Raw genomic sequence first — 15,487 nt, 5'->3', positions numbered from 1 at the left:
ACCACGCACCTCAATGTGTGACCATGTTTCTGCCAGCCCTGCGATTTTACACCTGATGGTGGCGAGGGGAAGCAGTGGTCTACCTGCTCTGGCCTGGCGGGGAATTACAATGAAATGGAGAACATTACACACGGGAGAGGCCTTGTTACCTTACTTACTGAACCACCCATGTTACTTTTATATGATTTATTTATTTTTCCTGATTGAGCAATGATAAAACTCTACCTGTAGTTAATTGGAGTATTAAATCATTCACAGTGCGGGTCCAGCCCACAGCCAGTCCATGCCTTGGAACTTTTCCTATAGCTATAATAACCATTGGTCAACTGGGGACACCAGAAGTATCGCCACTTGGCTACAAAACATGCGTGCAAATCACTCTTCTATATGACATCAAGGCCATACATCTTATTTTTAAAAGCATCTTTTATTTTTATTTCTCTTACGTCCTAGAGGATGCTGGGGACTCCGTAAGGACCATGGGGTATAGACGGGCTCCGCAGGAGATAGGGCACCTAAAAAGAACTTTGACTATGGGTGTGCACTGGCTCCTCCCTCTATGCCCCTCCTCCAGACCTCAGTTAGATCTTGTGCCCAGAGGAGAATGGGTGCACTGCAGAGAGCTCTCCAGAGTTTTCTGTGGAAAAATAATTTTGTTAGGTTTTTTATTTTCAGGGAGTCCTGTTGGCAACAGGCTCCCTGCATCGTGGGACCGAGGAGAGAGAAGCAGAGCTGGCTTGTCAAGTTGGGCACTGCTTCTAAGGCTACTGGAAACCATTAGCTCCAGAGGGAGTCGGAACACAGGTCTCACCTGGGGTTCGTCCCAGAGCCGCGCCGCCGTCCTCCTCACAGATGCCGAAGATAGAAGCCGTATAGAGAAGGCAGAAGACATCTTAGGCGGCAGAAGACATCAGATCTTCATGAGGTAAGGCCATTGCTTCCAGTCACACACACACAGAGCAGCACTGAAGGGTGCAGGGCGCGGGGGGGGGCACCTTGGGCAGCAATAAACCTCACATTTCTCTATCGTCCTAGTGGATGCTGGGGTTCCTGAAAGGACCATGGGGAATAGCGGCTCCGCAGGAGACAGGGCACAAAAAGTAAAGCTTTTTCCGATCAGGTGGTGTGCACTGGCTCCTCCCCCTATGACCCTCCTCCAGACTCCAGTTAGATTTTTGTGCCCGGCCGAGAAGGGTGCAATCTAGGTGGCTCTCCTAAAGAGCTGCTTAGAGAAAGTTTAGCTAGGTTTTTTATTTTACAGTGATTCCTGCTGGCAACAGGATCACTGCAGCGAGGGACTGAGGGGAGAAGGAGTCAACTCACCTGCGTGCAGGATGGATTGGTTTCTTGGCTACTGGACATCAAGCTCCAGAGGGACGATCACAGGTACAGCCTGGATGGTCACCGGAGCCACGCCGCCGGCCCCCTTGCAGATGCTGAAATCAGAAGAGGTCCAGAATCGGCGGCTGAAGACTCCTGCAGTCTTCTAAAGGTAGCGCACAGCACTGCAGCTGTGCGCCATTTTCCTCTCAGCACACTTCACACGGCAGTCACTGAGGGTGCAGGGCGCTGGGAGGGGGGCGCCCTGGGAGGCAAATGAGTACCTATAAAGGCTAAAAATACCTCACATATAGCCCTAGAGGCTATATGGAGATATTTAACCCCTGCCTAATTTTTCTAAATAGCGGGAGACGAGCCCGCCGGAAAAGGGGCGGGGCCTATCTCCTCAGCACACGGCGCCATTTCCTCTCACAGCTCCGCTGGTCAGGACGGCTCCCAAGTCTCTCCCCTGCACTGCACTACAGAAACAGGGTAAAACAGAGAGGGGGGGGCACATTTATGGCGATATTTTGATATAACAAAGCAGCTATAAGGGAGCACTTATTATAAGGCTATCCCTGATATATATATAGCGCTTTTGGTGTGTGCTGGCAAACTCTCCCTCTGTCTCCCCAAAGGGCTAGTGGGTCCTGTCTTCGTTAGGAGCATTCCCTGTGTGTCTGCTGTGTGTCGGTACGTGTGTGTCGACATGTATGAGGACGATATTGGTGTGGAGGCGGAGCAATTGCCAAATATGAGGATGTCACCCCCTAGGGAGTCGACACCAGAATGGATGCCTTTATTTATGGAACTACGGGATAGTGTCAACACGCTAAAGCAGTCGTTTGACGACATGAGACGGCCGGACAATCAATTAGTGCCTGTCCAGGCGACTCAAACACCGTCAGGGGCTGTGAAACGCCCTTTGCCTCAGTCGGTCGACACAGACCCAGACACAGGCGATGACTCCAGTGGTGACGGTGACGAATCAACCGTATTTTCCAGTAGGGCCACACGTTATATGATTTTGGCAATGAAGGAGGCGTTACATTTAGCTGATACTACAGGTACCACTAAACAGGGTATTATGTGGGGTATGAAAAAACTACCTATAGTTTTTCCTGAATCAGAAGAACTAAATGACGTGTGTAATGAAGCGTGGGTTGCCCCTGATAAAAAGCTGATAATTTCAAAGAAATTATTGGCATTATACCCTTTCCCGCCAGAGGTTAGGGAGCGCTGGGAAACACCTCCTAGGGTGGACAAGGCGCTAACACGCTTATCTAAACAAGTGGCGTTACCCTCTCCTGAGACGGCCGCACTTAAAGATCCATCAGATAGGAGGATGGAAAATATCCAAAAAAGTATATACACACATGCAGGTGTTATACTACGACCAGCTGTAGCGACTGCCTGGATGGGCAGTGCGGGGGTAGTTTGGTCAGAATCCCTGATTGAAAATATTGATACCCTGGACAGGGACAATATTTTACTGTCGTTAGAACAAATAAAGGATGCATTTCTTTATATGCGTGATGCACAGAGGGATATATGCACACTGGCATCACGGGTAAGTGCTATGTCCATTTCGGCCAGAAGAGCTTTATGGACGCGACAGTGGACAGGCGATGCGGATTCAAAACGGCATATGGAAGTTTTGCCGTATAAAGGGGAGGAGTTATTTGGAGTCGGTCTATCAGATTTGGTGGCCACGGCTACAGCCGGGAAATCCACCTTTCTACCTCAAGTCACTCCCCAACAGAAAAAGGCACCGACTTTTCAACCGCAGCCCTTTCGTTCCTTTAAAAATAAGAGAGCAAAGGGCTATTCATATCTGCCACGAGGCAAAGGTCGAGGGAAGAGACAGCAACACGCAGCTCCTTCCCAGGATCAGAAGCCCTCCCCGGCTTCTACAAAAGCCTCAGCATGACGCTGGGGCTTCTCAAGCGGACTCGGGGACCGTGGGGGGTCGTCTCAAAAATTACAGCGCGCAGTGGGCTCACTCGCAAGTAGATCCCTGGATCCTGCAGATAATATCTCAGGGATACAGGTTGGAATTAGAGACAGATCCACCTCGCCGTTTCCTGAAGTCTGCTTTACCAACGTCCCCCTCCGAAAGGGAGACGGTGTTGGAAGCCATTCACAAGCTGTACTCTCAGCAGGTGATAGTCAAGGTACCTCTTCTGCAACAAGGGAAGGGGTATTATTCCACTCTTTTTGTGGTACCGAAGCCGGATGGCTCGGTAAGGCCTATTCTAAATCTGAAGTCCTTGAACCTGTACATAAAGAAGTTCAAGTTCAAAATGGAGTCACTCAGAGCAGTGATAGCGAACCTGGAAGAGGGGGACTTTATGGTATCCTTGGACATCAAGGATGCGTATCTCCACGTTCCAATTTACCCCTCACACCAGGGGTACCTCAGGTTCGTTGTACAAAACTGTCACTATCAGTTTCAGACGCTGCCGTTCGGATTGTCCACGGCACCTCGGATCTTTACAAAGGTAATGGCCGAGATGATGATTCTTCTTCGAAGAAAAGGCGTATTAATTATCCCATACTTGGACGATCTCCTAATAAGGGCGAGGTCCAGAGAACAGCTAGAGATGGGATTAGCACTGTCTCAGGAAGTGCTAAAACAGCACGGGTGGATTCTGAATATTCCAAAATCCCAGTTAATGCCGACAACTCGTCTGCTGTTCCTAGGGATGATTCTGGACACGGTTCAGAAAAAGGTTTTTCTCCCGGAGGAAAAAGCCAAGGAGTTATCCGAGCTTGTCAGGAACCTCCTAAAACCAGGAAAGGTGTCTGTACATCAATGCACAAGAGTCCTGGGAAAAATGGTGGCTTCTTACGAAGCAATTCCATTCGGCAGATTCCACGCAAGAATTTTCCAAAGGGATCTGTTGAACAAATGGTCAGGGTCGCATCTTCAGATGCACCTGCGGATAACCCTGTCTCCAAGGACAAGGGTGTCTCTTCTGTGGTGGTTGCAGAGTGCTCATCTATTGGAGGGCCGCAGATTCGGCATACAGGATTGGATCCTGGTGACCACGGACGCCAGCCTGAGAGGCTGGGGAGCAGTCACACAAGGAAGAAACTTCCAGGGAGTATGGACGAGCCTGGAAACGTCTCTTCACATAAACATTCTGGAACTAAGAGCAATATACAATGCTCTAAGCCAGGCAGAACCTCTGCTTCAGGGAAAACCGGTGTTGATCCAGTCGGACAACATCACGGCAGTCGCCCATGTGAACAGACAGGGCGGCACAAGAAGCAGGAGTGCAATGGCAGAAGCTGCAAGGATTCTTCGCTGGGCAGAGAATCATGTGATAGCACTGTCAGCAGTGTTCATCCCGGGAGTGGACAACTGGGAAGCAGACTTCCTCAGCAGACACGATCTTCACCCGGGAGAGTGGGGACTTCATCCAGAAGTCTTCCACATGCTGGTAACCCGTTGGGAAAGACCAATGGTGGACATGATGGCGTCTCGCCTCAACAAAAAACTGGACAGGTATTGCGCCAGGTCAAGAGATCCGCAGGCAATAGCTGTGGACGCGCTGGTAACGCCTTGGGTGTACCAGTCGGTGTATGTGTTTCCTCCTCTGCCTCTCATACCAAAAGTATTGAGAATTATACGGCAAAGAGGCGTAAGAACGATACTAGTGGTTCCGGATTGGCCAAGAAGGACTTGGTACCCGGAACTTCAAGAGATGATCACGGAAGATCCGTGGCCTCTACCTCTAAGGAGGGACTTGCTTCAGCAGGGTCCCTGTCTGTTTCAAGACTTACCGCGGCTGCGTTTGACGGCATGGCGGTTGAACGCCGGATCCTAAAGGAAAAAGGCATGCCGGAAGAAGTCATTCCTACTTTGATTAAAGCAAGGAAGGAAGTAACCGTGCAACATTATCACCGAATTTGGCGAAAATATGTTGCGTGGTGCGAAGATCGGAGTGCTCCGACGGAGGAATTTCAACTGGGTCGATTCCTACATTTCCTGCAATCAGGATTGTCAATGGGTCTCAAATTGGGATCTATTAAGGTTCAAATTTCGGCCCTGTCGATTTTCTTTCAAAAAGAATTGGCTTCAGTCCCTGAAGTCCAGACCTTTGTTAAGGGAGTGCTGCATATACAGCCTCCTGTGGTGCCTCCAGTGGCACCGTGGGATCTCAATGTGGTTTTGGATTTCCTAAAATCTCATTGGTTTGAACCACTAAAAAAGGTGGATTTGAAATATCTCACATGGAAAGTGACCATGCTTCTAGCCCTGGCTTCTGCCAGGAGAGTGTCAGAATTGGCAGCTTTATCTTACAAAAGCCCATATCTGATTTTCCATTCGGACAGGGCAGAACTGCGGACTCGTCCGCATTTTCTCCCTAAGGTGGTGTCAGCATTTCATCTGAACCAGCCTATTGTAGTGCCTGCGGCTACAAGTGACTTGGAGGACTCCAAGTTACTGGACGTTGTCAGAGCATTAAAAATATATATTGCAAGGACAGCTGGAGTCAGAAAATCTGACTCGTTGTTTATATTGTATGCACCCAACAAGATGGGTGCTCCGGCGTCTAAGCAGACGATTGCTCGTTGGATCTGTAGCACAATCCAACTTGCACATTCTGTGGCAGGCCTGCCACAGCCTAAATCTGTAAAGGCCCACTCCACAAGGAAGGTGGGCTCATCTTGGGCGGCTGCCCGAGGGGTCTCGGCATTACAACTTTGCCGAGCAGCTACGTGGTCAGGGGAGAACACGTTTGTAAAATTTTACAAATTTGATACTCTGGCTAAGGAGGACCTGGAGTTCTCTCATTCGGTGCTGTAGAGTCATCCGCACTCTCCCGCCCGTTTGGGAGCTTTGGTATAATCCCCATGGTCCTTTCAGGAACCCCAGCATCCACTAGGACGATAGAGAAAATAAGATTTTACTTACCGATAAATCTATTTCTCGGAGTCCGTAGTGGATGCTGGGCGCCCATCCCAAGTGCGGATTATCTGCATAAATTGTACATAGTTATTGTTAACTAATTCGGGTTATTGTTGAAGGAAGCCATCTTTCAGAGGCTCCGCTGTTATCATACTGTTAACTGGGTTTAGATCACAAGTTGTACGGTGTGATTGGTGTGGCTGGTATGAGTCTTACCCGGGATTCAAAATCCTCCCTTATTGTGTACGCTCGTCCGGGCACAGTACCTAACTGGAGTCTGGAGGAGGGTCATAGGGGGAGGAGCCAGTGCACACCACCTGATCGGAAAAAGCTTTACTTTTTGTGCCCTGTCTCCTGCGGAGCCGCTATTCCCCATGGTCCTTTCAGGAACCCCAGCATCCACTACGGACTCCGAGAAATAGATTTATCGGTAAGTAAAATCTTATTTTTGGCACAAATACAGTTGGATTAGACTGCGGAGGCAGTAAATCTATGATCCCCTGCCATTTTATTGAAAAATCACTGGGACCGAAGCCCGCCGTCGGGTGGGCGGGGCTTGATCCTCAGCACTAACCAGCGCCATTTTCTCCACAGAAGCTGCATGAAGAAAACGCTGGCTCCCTGGTCTCTCCCCTGCTGAACATCACAGGCTGGAAAAAAGAGGAGGGGGGCACATTAGCGACGCAGTGAGTGGGAATTGGCCTAATATATATAAAAAAGCGCTATCTGGACATATTTTTTCCAGTGTTTTTAAGCGCTGGTGTGTGCTGGCATACTCTTTCTCTGTCTCTCCTTAAGGACCTGGTTGGGGTTTTGTCCCCTTATAGGTTAATCCCTGTGTGTGTGGGGTGTCGGTACGTGTGTGTCGACATGTCTGAGGCGGAAGGCTTCTCCAAGGAGGAGGTGGAGCAAATGAGTGGTGTGTCCCCGTCGGTTGTGCCGACTCCAGATTGGATGGACATGTGGCATATGTTGAATGCAAGTGTGGCATCTTTACTTAAAAGGCTTGATAAGGCTGATTTAGGGGGGACATCAGGGGGTCAATCCTCAGATTGGACCGACTCACAGGGCCCGTCGGGGTCTCAAAAGCGTCCCTTAACACAAGACACTACTACCGACACGGATTCTGATTCCAGTGTCGACTATGACGAAGTAAAATTGCACCCTAGGGTGACTAAAACCATTCAGTGTATGATTGTGGCAATAAGGGACGTGTTGCATATTGTGGATGAACCCTCGGTCCCGACACAAGGGTACACATGTTTAAGGAAAAGGAACAGATTATTAACTTTCCCACATCTCATGAATTAAATGAATACTTTGGAAAAGCTTGGGAGACTCCGGATAAGAGACCGCAGATCCCCAAAATAATTTATATGGCATACCCTTTCCCTAAGCAGGACAGGGAGATTTGGGAATCACCCCCCACTGTGGACAAGGCCCTGACGGGCTTGTCCAAGAAAGTGGCGCTACCGTCTCCTGACACAGCGGCCCTTAAGGACCCTGCAGATCGCAGGCAAGAAACTACCTTAAAGGGTATTTATTCTCAACCGGGTGCTGTGCTAAGACCGACAATTGCGTCGGCATGGGTGTGTAGCGCAATTGCAGCTTGGACAGATGAGCTGACAGATCATTTTGATAATATGGATAAGGATACTATATTCCTAACTCTAGCCCATATTAAAGACGCAGTCTTATTTATGAGGGATGCTCAAAGGAACATTGGATTGCTAGCTTCTAGGGCCAATGCCATGTCTGTCTCAGCGAGAAGATCCTTATGGACTCGCCAATGGACGGGTGATGCGGATTCCAAGAAACATATGGAAGTGCTACCCTATAAGGGGGATGTATTGTTTGGGGATGGGCTGACGGACCTGGTTTCCACAGCTACAGCAGGTAAATCAAATTTTTTACCATATATTCCCCAACAGCAAAAGAAAGTAACACCCTATCAGATGCAGTCCTTTCGGTCGCACAAGTCCAAAAGAGGTCGGGGATCCTCTTTCCTCGCCAGAGGTAAGGGCAGAGGCAAGAGAGCACCTGCTTCGGCAGGTGCCCAGGAACAAAAGTCCTCCCCGGCTGCTCCAAAACCCACAGCATGACGCTGGGGCTCCCCTGAGGGAGTCCGCACCGGTGGGGGCACGTCTTCGACTTTTCAGTCAGGCCTGGGTCAGTTCGGACCTGAATCCCTGGGTGTTGGAAATAGTTTCCCAGGGGTTACAAATTGGAATTCGAGGACGTGCCCCCGCGCCGATTTTTCAAATCGGCCCTACCAGCTTCCACATCGGAAAGGGATGTAGTATTAGCTGCAATTCAAACGCTGTGTATACAGCAAGTGATAATCAAGGTTCCCCTGCACCAGCAGGGAAGAGGTTACTACTCAACCCTATTTGTGGTCCCGAAACCGGACGGTTCGGTCAGACCTATTTTGAATCTGAAATCCCTAAACCTGTACATAAAAAGATTCAAATTCAAAATGGAATCTCTCAGAGCGATAATAGCCAATATGGAGGAGGGGGAGTTTATGGTGTCTCTGGACATAAAGGATGCGTACCTTCATGTCCCCATATATGCCGCCCATCACCTGAGATTCGCTGTACAGGATTGTCATTACCAATTTCAGACGTTGCCGTTTGGACTCTCCACGGCCCCGAGGATTTTCACCAAGATAATGGCGGAAATTATGGTGGTCCTGCGCAAGCATGGAGTCACAATTATCCCATACTTGGACGATCTCCTGATAAAAGCGAGATCAAGGGAGAAATTGCTGAGCAGTGTGGCGCTCTCTCTGAGAGTGCTCCAGCAACACGGTTGGATTCTAAATCTACCGAAGTCACAGTTGATTCCGACAACTCGGCTACCGTTCCTAGGTATGATACTGGATACGGAACAAATGAAGGTCTTTCTCCCAATAGAGAGAGCCCAAGACATCCAGAACATGGTCAGAGACCTGCTAAAACCGAAAAGGGTGTCCGTTCACCAATGCACTCGAGTTCTGGGGAAAATGGTGGCGGCCTACGTGGCCATTCCCTTCGGAAGGTTCCATGCAAGGACTTTTCAATGGGACCTTCTGGACAAGTGGTCTGGGTCCCATCTGCACTTACATCGGAAAATAACTGTCCCCAGGGACCAGAGTGTCCCTCCTGTGGTGGTTGCTAAGTGCTCACCTCCTGGAGGGTCGCAGGTTCGGAATTCAGGATTGGATCCTGGTTACCACGGACGCGAGCCTCCGAGGATGGGGAGCGGTCACACAGGGAAAAAAAATTTCAGGGGCTTTGGTCAGACCAGGAGTCCTGTCTACACATCAATGTGTTGGAACTCAGGGCCATTTACAACGGCCTTCGACAAGCTGAGAGTTTTCTTTCGAAACCTACCGCTTCTGATTCAATCAGACAATGTCACAGCAGTGGCTCATGTGAACCGCCAAGGCAGGACAAGAAGCAGAGTCGCGATGGCGGAAGCCACAAGGATCCTTTGCTGGGCGGAAAATCATGTAAGCGCTCTGTCAGCTGTCTTCATTCCGGGAGTGGACAACTGGGAAGCAGACTTCCTCAGCAGACACGATCTCCATCCAGGAGAATGGGGACTTCATCAAGAAGTCTTTGCAGACGTAACACGTCTTTGGGGAACTCCTCAAATAGACATGATGGCGTCACGCCTCAACAAAAAACTTAGGAGGTATTGCGCCAGGTCTCGGGACCCTCAGGCAGTAGCAGTAGACCCTCTGGTAACACCGTGGGTGTTCAAATCGCTCTCCGTGTTTCCTCCTCTTCCTCTCATCACCAAAGTGTTGAGGATCATAAGACGAAGAAGAGTACAGACGATACTCGTTGTCCCAGACTGGCCTCGAAGGGCCTGGTACTCGGATCTACAAGAGATGCTCACAGGAGGGAAGACCTGTTGCAGCAGGGGCCCTGTGTATTTCAAGACTTACCGCGGTTACGTTTGACGGCATGGCGGTTGAACGCCAAATCCTAGCGAAAAAGGGGATTCCGGAAGAGGTCATCCCTACTTTAATAAAGGCTAGGAAGGAGGTGACTGTAAAACATTATCACCGTATCTGGCGAAAGTATGTGTCTTGGTGTGAGACCAAGAATGCACCTACGGAAGATTTTCATCTGGGTCGTCTTCTCCACTTCCTACAGACAGGAGTGGATATGGGCCTGAAATTAGGCTCTGTTAAGGTACAGATTTCGGCCCTCTCGATTGTATTTCAGAAGGAATTGGCTTCTCTTCCAGAAGTCCAGACGTTTGTAAAGGGAGTGCTGCACATCCAGCCCCCTTTTGTGCCTCCAGTGGCACCATGGGACCTGAACGTGGTGTTGCAGTTCCTAAAATCACACTGGTTTGAACCGCTTAACAAGGTTGAGTTGAAATTTCTTACCTGGAAGGTGGTCATGTTGTTGGCCTTAGCATCAGCAAGGCGAGTGTCAGAATTGGCGGCTTTGTCACACAAGAGCCCCTACTTGATTTATCATGTGGATCGAGCTGAATTGAGGACACGTCCGTAATTTTTGCCTAAAGTGGTTTCTTCGTTCCATATGAATCAAGCTATTGTGGTGCCTGTGGCTACAAGTGACCTGGAGGATTCCAGATCCCTGGACGTAGTCAGGGCCTTAAAAATTTATGTAGCCAGGACGGCTAGAATTAGGAAAACAGAGGCTCTGTTTGTCCTGTATGCGGCCAATAAGATTGGCGATCCTGCTTCGAAGCAGACTATTGCTCGCTGGATCTGTAATACGGTTCAGCAGGCTCACTCTACGGCTGGATTGCCGGTACCAAATTCGGTTAAGGCCCATTCCACTAGGAAGGTTGGGCTCTTCTTGGGCGGCTGCCCGAGGCGTCTCGGCATTACAACTTTGCCGAGCGGCGACTTGATCGGGGTCAAACACTTTTGCTAAATTCTACAAGTTTGATACCCTGGCTGATGAGGACCTAGCGTTTGCTCAGTCGGTGCTGCAGAGTCATACGCACTCACCCGCCCGATTGGATGCTTTGGTATAAACCCCATGGTCCTTACGGAGTCCCCAGTATCCTCTAAGACGTAAGAGAAAATAAGATTTTAAACCTACCGGTAAATCTATTTATCCTAGTCCGTAGAGGATGCTGGGCGCCCGTCCCAGTGCGGAAACTCTGCAAGACTTGTATATAGTTGTTGCTTACATAAGGGTTATGTTACAGTTGACATCGGTCTTGGACCGTTACTGTCGTTTGTTCATACTGTTAACTGGTTATGTATGTTCCAAGTTACATGGTATGATTGGTGTGGGCTGGTATGAATTTTGCCCTTGGATTGCTAAATCCTGCCTTGTATTGTCCATCTCCTCTGGGCACAGTTCTCTAACTGAGGTCTGGAGGAGGGGCATAGAGGGAGGAGCCAGTGCACACCCATAGTCAAAGTTCTTTTTAGGTGCCCTATCTCCTGCGGAGCCCGTCTATACCCCATGGTCCTTACGGAGTCCCCAGCATCCTCTACGGACTAGGAGAAATAGATTTACCGGTAGGTTTAAAATCTTATTTTTTTTAAAATAGGGACGTTAAGCCATTGGACCAGAAGCTGCGCCCCAAGGGTCTGGGACTAGGTGCTGACTGCACTGCCCTGAAGGAACTGGAGCCTCAGAAACGCCGAAGGCCCCTGAAACCAGGGGAGGAGCCAGAGGAAGAGGCGAAGGGCCTGGGTACAGGAAGTACAGTGTTAATCCAGAGTGGCGCCCACAAAGAGCTGTATGGGAAGGTGTGGCTCGGTTGTCCTGTCCGGTTATCGGAGAGCAGATGGTGTCTCCTTGGTGTCCATTGACCTCTATGTGTCACTGTTGTAGGTGGAAGGCCTTGATGCTGACAATTGCCGGGCAATGGTGAAGCTTGCGATCGGTGGAAAAGTGGTCACAGTGTCCCAGTTCGCCTTACGACTAGTCGGCAGTACAGAATACTCAAAGTATGCAAAGGATCTGAGTGAGTAGCGTACCTGCATTTCTCAAACCATGCAGGAGTATTGGGACAAGGAACAACACACACCCAGTCACTCCCCTTCTGTATCACTACATAGATAATGCATAAGTTCATCTCACCATATAAATACTTCGGTCACATGTTGGGTGTGGAAGTGCTTAGTAGCTAACACTGTATGTGCTCAGCATACTTCTGCTCTGCAACCTCATAGCATCTGGGCTGCTGCCTCTTCTCTAGCCTCTATGTCCGGGATGAGATAAGGGAGCAGATTTTGAAATGAATTGAAGCCAATCTGACAGTTTACAGCTCCCGTATCCTACAAAGGCGTTCAGAGCACTAATTTGGTTACCTGGAGACTTATTTACATAAGGGTTACTGATTTATCCGTTGGGTCCCATCCAGCTCTATACTGTACACAGGACATGCACAGCCACTGTGAAATGAAAGGCATTAGACTAAGTGTACGACCTATGTATGCAATGTTGACATGGTTGTATTGCCTATATGATGCTTCAGCTGATCATATACCTGTTACCAGTTACAGCATTAAGTTGTGCTCCTTTTTTTTTTTTTTTAAAGAAATATTTCTCTATAGTTAGAAAACAGGATGAAGATTTGAATACAAATAAGGATTCTTAATCCAGTTAGATAACCTGCATGGTACAAAATAAATGTTTGGCGCACAATCGGTAGTTTCTGTTAATATAAATGTATTTAGTGTAGACCTTAATAATCCAGAGGCCTGCAATTCCCCCCAGTCAGGGCGTGTACATTGTGATACATGGTTTCATTAGTTAGACTTGAATGTTATCCTTTTTTACTTTTTAATGTCTCCACCAAGCGCACGAGTACATAGCAGGAATACAAAATGTTACAGTAAACTCACAGACGAATAGAGAAGTAAGGGTGCTGTTGCTTTTAGGAGCAGGCAGTGATGGGGGTGGGGGGGAAGGGGGTTGCGAAGAGCTTTCAATGATCCTCATGGGTGAGCAGAGATAATAAATAGTACATGGAGACAGAAGAAAGGGAGCAGTCACCGCACGGACAGTGCGAGGGCCAGAACTAGAGGGGAGAGGCCCTGCCTGAGAGCTCTAAAGCAGGGGTGGGGAACCTTTGGCCCTACAGCTGCTGTTGAACTACACGTACCAGCATGCCTTGCTACAGTTTTGCTATTTGGACATGCTAAAACTGTTGCAGGGCATGCTGGGATGTGTAGTTCAACAACAGCTGAAGGGCCGAAGGTTCCCCACCCTGCTCTAAAGGAATAGTATCAAATTATTAAGGGCATTGTGTTCTTGTGTTGTCTGATCTGGAGTCGGTGTAAGCGCTCGATTTAGGGCAGTGTGTGGAGTTAGGTTTCTGTCTGCTTATGTTTCCTTGGAAAAAAATACTTTGTTGTTAATGTAATAGTATTAATAATAGTAATAATAATAATAAAATAATAGCAACAAAAAAAAACACCCTTTGCGACTTCAGGTATAACATGAGCTGTTTCTGTATCTTTACATTGCTGGGCTGTGTAGAAACGCTCCTTTTTCCCAGCCCGATGTATGGCGTATGCATACAAAAAGTTGTTTCATATACCCTGTATTTTTTGTGGTAGTTATAATGTACATCACTATAATGCTTTAATAAAGAGCTTTAAAAAAAGAAAAGAAAAGGAAACCTAAAATTGAAACCAATACTTTCACTGCTTGGTGCAGATAGTGCCAATTGCCCATGTGCGGGCAGCTTATCGGTCACCTGGAACTAGCGCTATGCAGATATTACTAGTACTATATACAGAGAATTGTTAGGATACCATCTGGCATTATGGATGAGCAATAACAACGGCTGTCTACACCAGAACAAGGTTAAGGGCCCCATACACTAGAACGATTATGCCCGAATTCAGCCCAATTCGGGCATTCGGCCCGATATATCTGATGTAATCGGGCATTTTGCAGGCGTTTCCGATCCGATGCGCGGCCCCGTGAGCATTGGATCGGATCCTCCAGATTGAATGTGCTGCACATTCAATCTGGTCTGACCTGGGGGCATGGCTGGGATCGCCCAAGATACATCGTATGCAAAAGAACAGCATACAATGTATCTTGGCCGATCCTGCCGCCCAGGAGGCTGCTGGGTGATGGCCAGATGGACATGTCGCAGTAGTGTATGGGGCCCTTTACAGTTGCTCTTTAAATTGACTTCACCTGTATAGGGTTAGTGTGATTTCTAGAAGTTCATTCCATGTTTCAAGAACAGATGACAAAGGTCATAGGAAAACCTCTTATCTGTGCAAACGCTCCCTTATCCAGGTGGCGGCTGAGTCCTCCTTCTACTCTGTGTAATCAACTGCAAACAATTTAACAGGGTGCAGACAGGTCACCTACTAGTGCAGTCATTTTAATGAATTTAAATTGTATATGTCACTTACGTAGCCTATCTGCAAATCCTTGGTGTCTCCAGAATTCTTCCTTATGTGACAGCCATCTCGTGTGACATCAGCACAGATATGGTAAAATCTAACAGTGGCAATAGTGTCGTACGGTAAGATGTGAGTAATAATGACGATTTAGTATGTGCCCAATATAAATATGATGCTTATCCAGGTGCCTTTAGAACATCTACAAAATGGAAAGCTGCTCAATCAGATTGTAATATCACTCAGGTGCTAAAAGGGAGGAGTAATTCTGTGTAGGAAAAAACAATGGTTCCCTAATGCACACCGAGTGAAAAATATTACTACATAATAGTCAGATAATACGGAGATCTTAGTTGCGTATATCTGCAGATATAGGGTTAAGCCCCCAGGCCGATCGACAAGGCTTCTCCGTCACTGGGGGGTCCCTAATGCTAGGTATGGGTCCGGGGTGCAGGACCCCACCATGTCGGCACAGGTCGGCCACCCCAGGTCAGCACACAGGTGAGAATTAATAGGGGTTAATAAGAAGCACAGAAGTGCTATGTAAGTGGTGTGATTAAAATAATATATACAAAGTGATAGGGAAAATCATAAGTGTTAATAAAGTGTTAGGGTGTGCCAACCTGAAGCAGCCCAGCCATACCGACACAGGGGCCACCGCACCCCACACCCACCCCATAAATAATTACAAATATGTCTGGGTTAAATTCCCAGACAAATTTCACTCGGTGTGCATTAGGGAACACATCGTTTTTGCCTTTAGAACATCTTTGAGAAATCGGCCTAATGCAGTCAAAAAGTCCATTAGTGTAATACAGTTATTACAGCCACTGTGATCACACTATTATAGAAGAGCCTGCGTCCCTTCAATCAGTAAACAGATTATAATAATT

At 48.1% G+C, this 15,487-nt stretch overlaps 1 protein-coding gene across 1 annotated transcript in view; it reads left to right on the top strand.

Moving 5' to 3' along the window:
* Positions 1 to 15,487, top strand: part of GPKOW (G-patch domain and KOW motifs) — a 110,990-nt gene that overhangs the window by 73,020 nt on the left and 22,483 nt on the right. Inside the window, exons 5-6 of the mRNA XM_063936562.1 lie at positions 11,771 to 11,972; positions 12,058 to 12,190. Coding sequence (XP_063792632.1) covers positions 11,771 to 11,972; positions 12,058 to 12,190 — 335 coding nt within the window. The remainder of the gene's footprint in view (positions 1 to 11,770; positions 11,973 to 12,057; positions 12,191 to 15,487) is intronic.

This window comes from Pseudophryne corroboree, chromosome 8 (assembly GCF_028390025.1).
Source record: "Pseudophryne corroboree isolate aPseCor3 chromosome 8, aPseCor3.hap2, whole genome shotgun sequence".
NCBI classification, from domain to species: Eukaryota; Metazoa; Chordata; class Amphibia; order Anura; family Myobatrachidae; genus Pseudophryne; species Pseudophryne corroboree.
The sequence above is the reverse complement of the archived record's forward strand: the minus strand, read 5'-3'. Positions and strand labels throughout refer to the sequence as shown.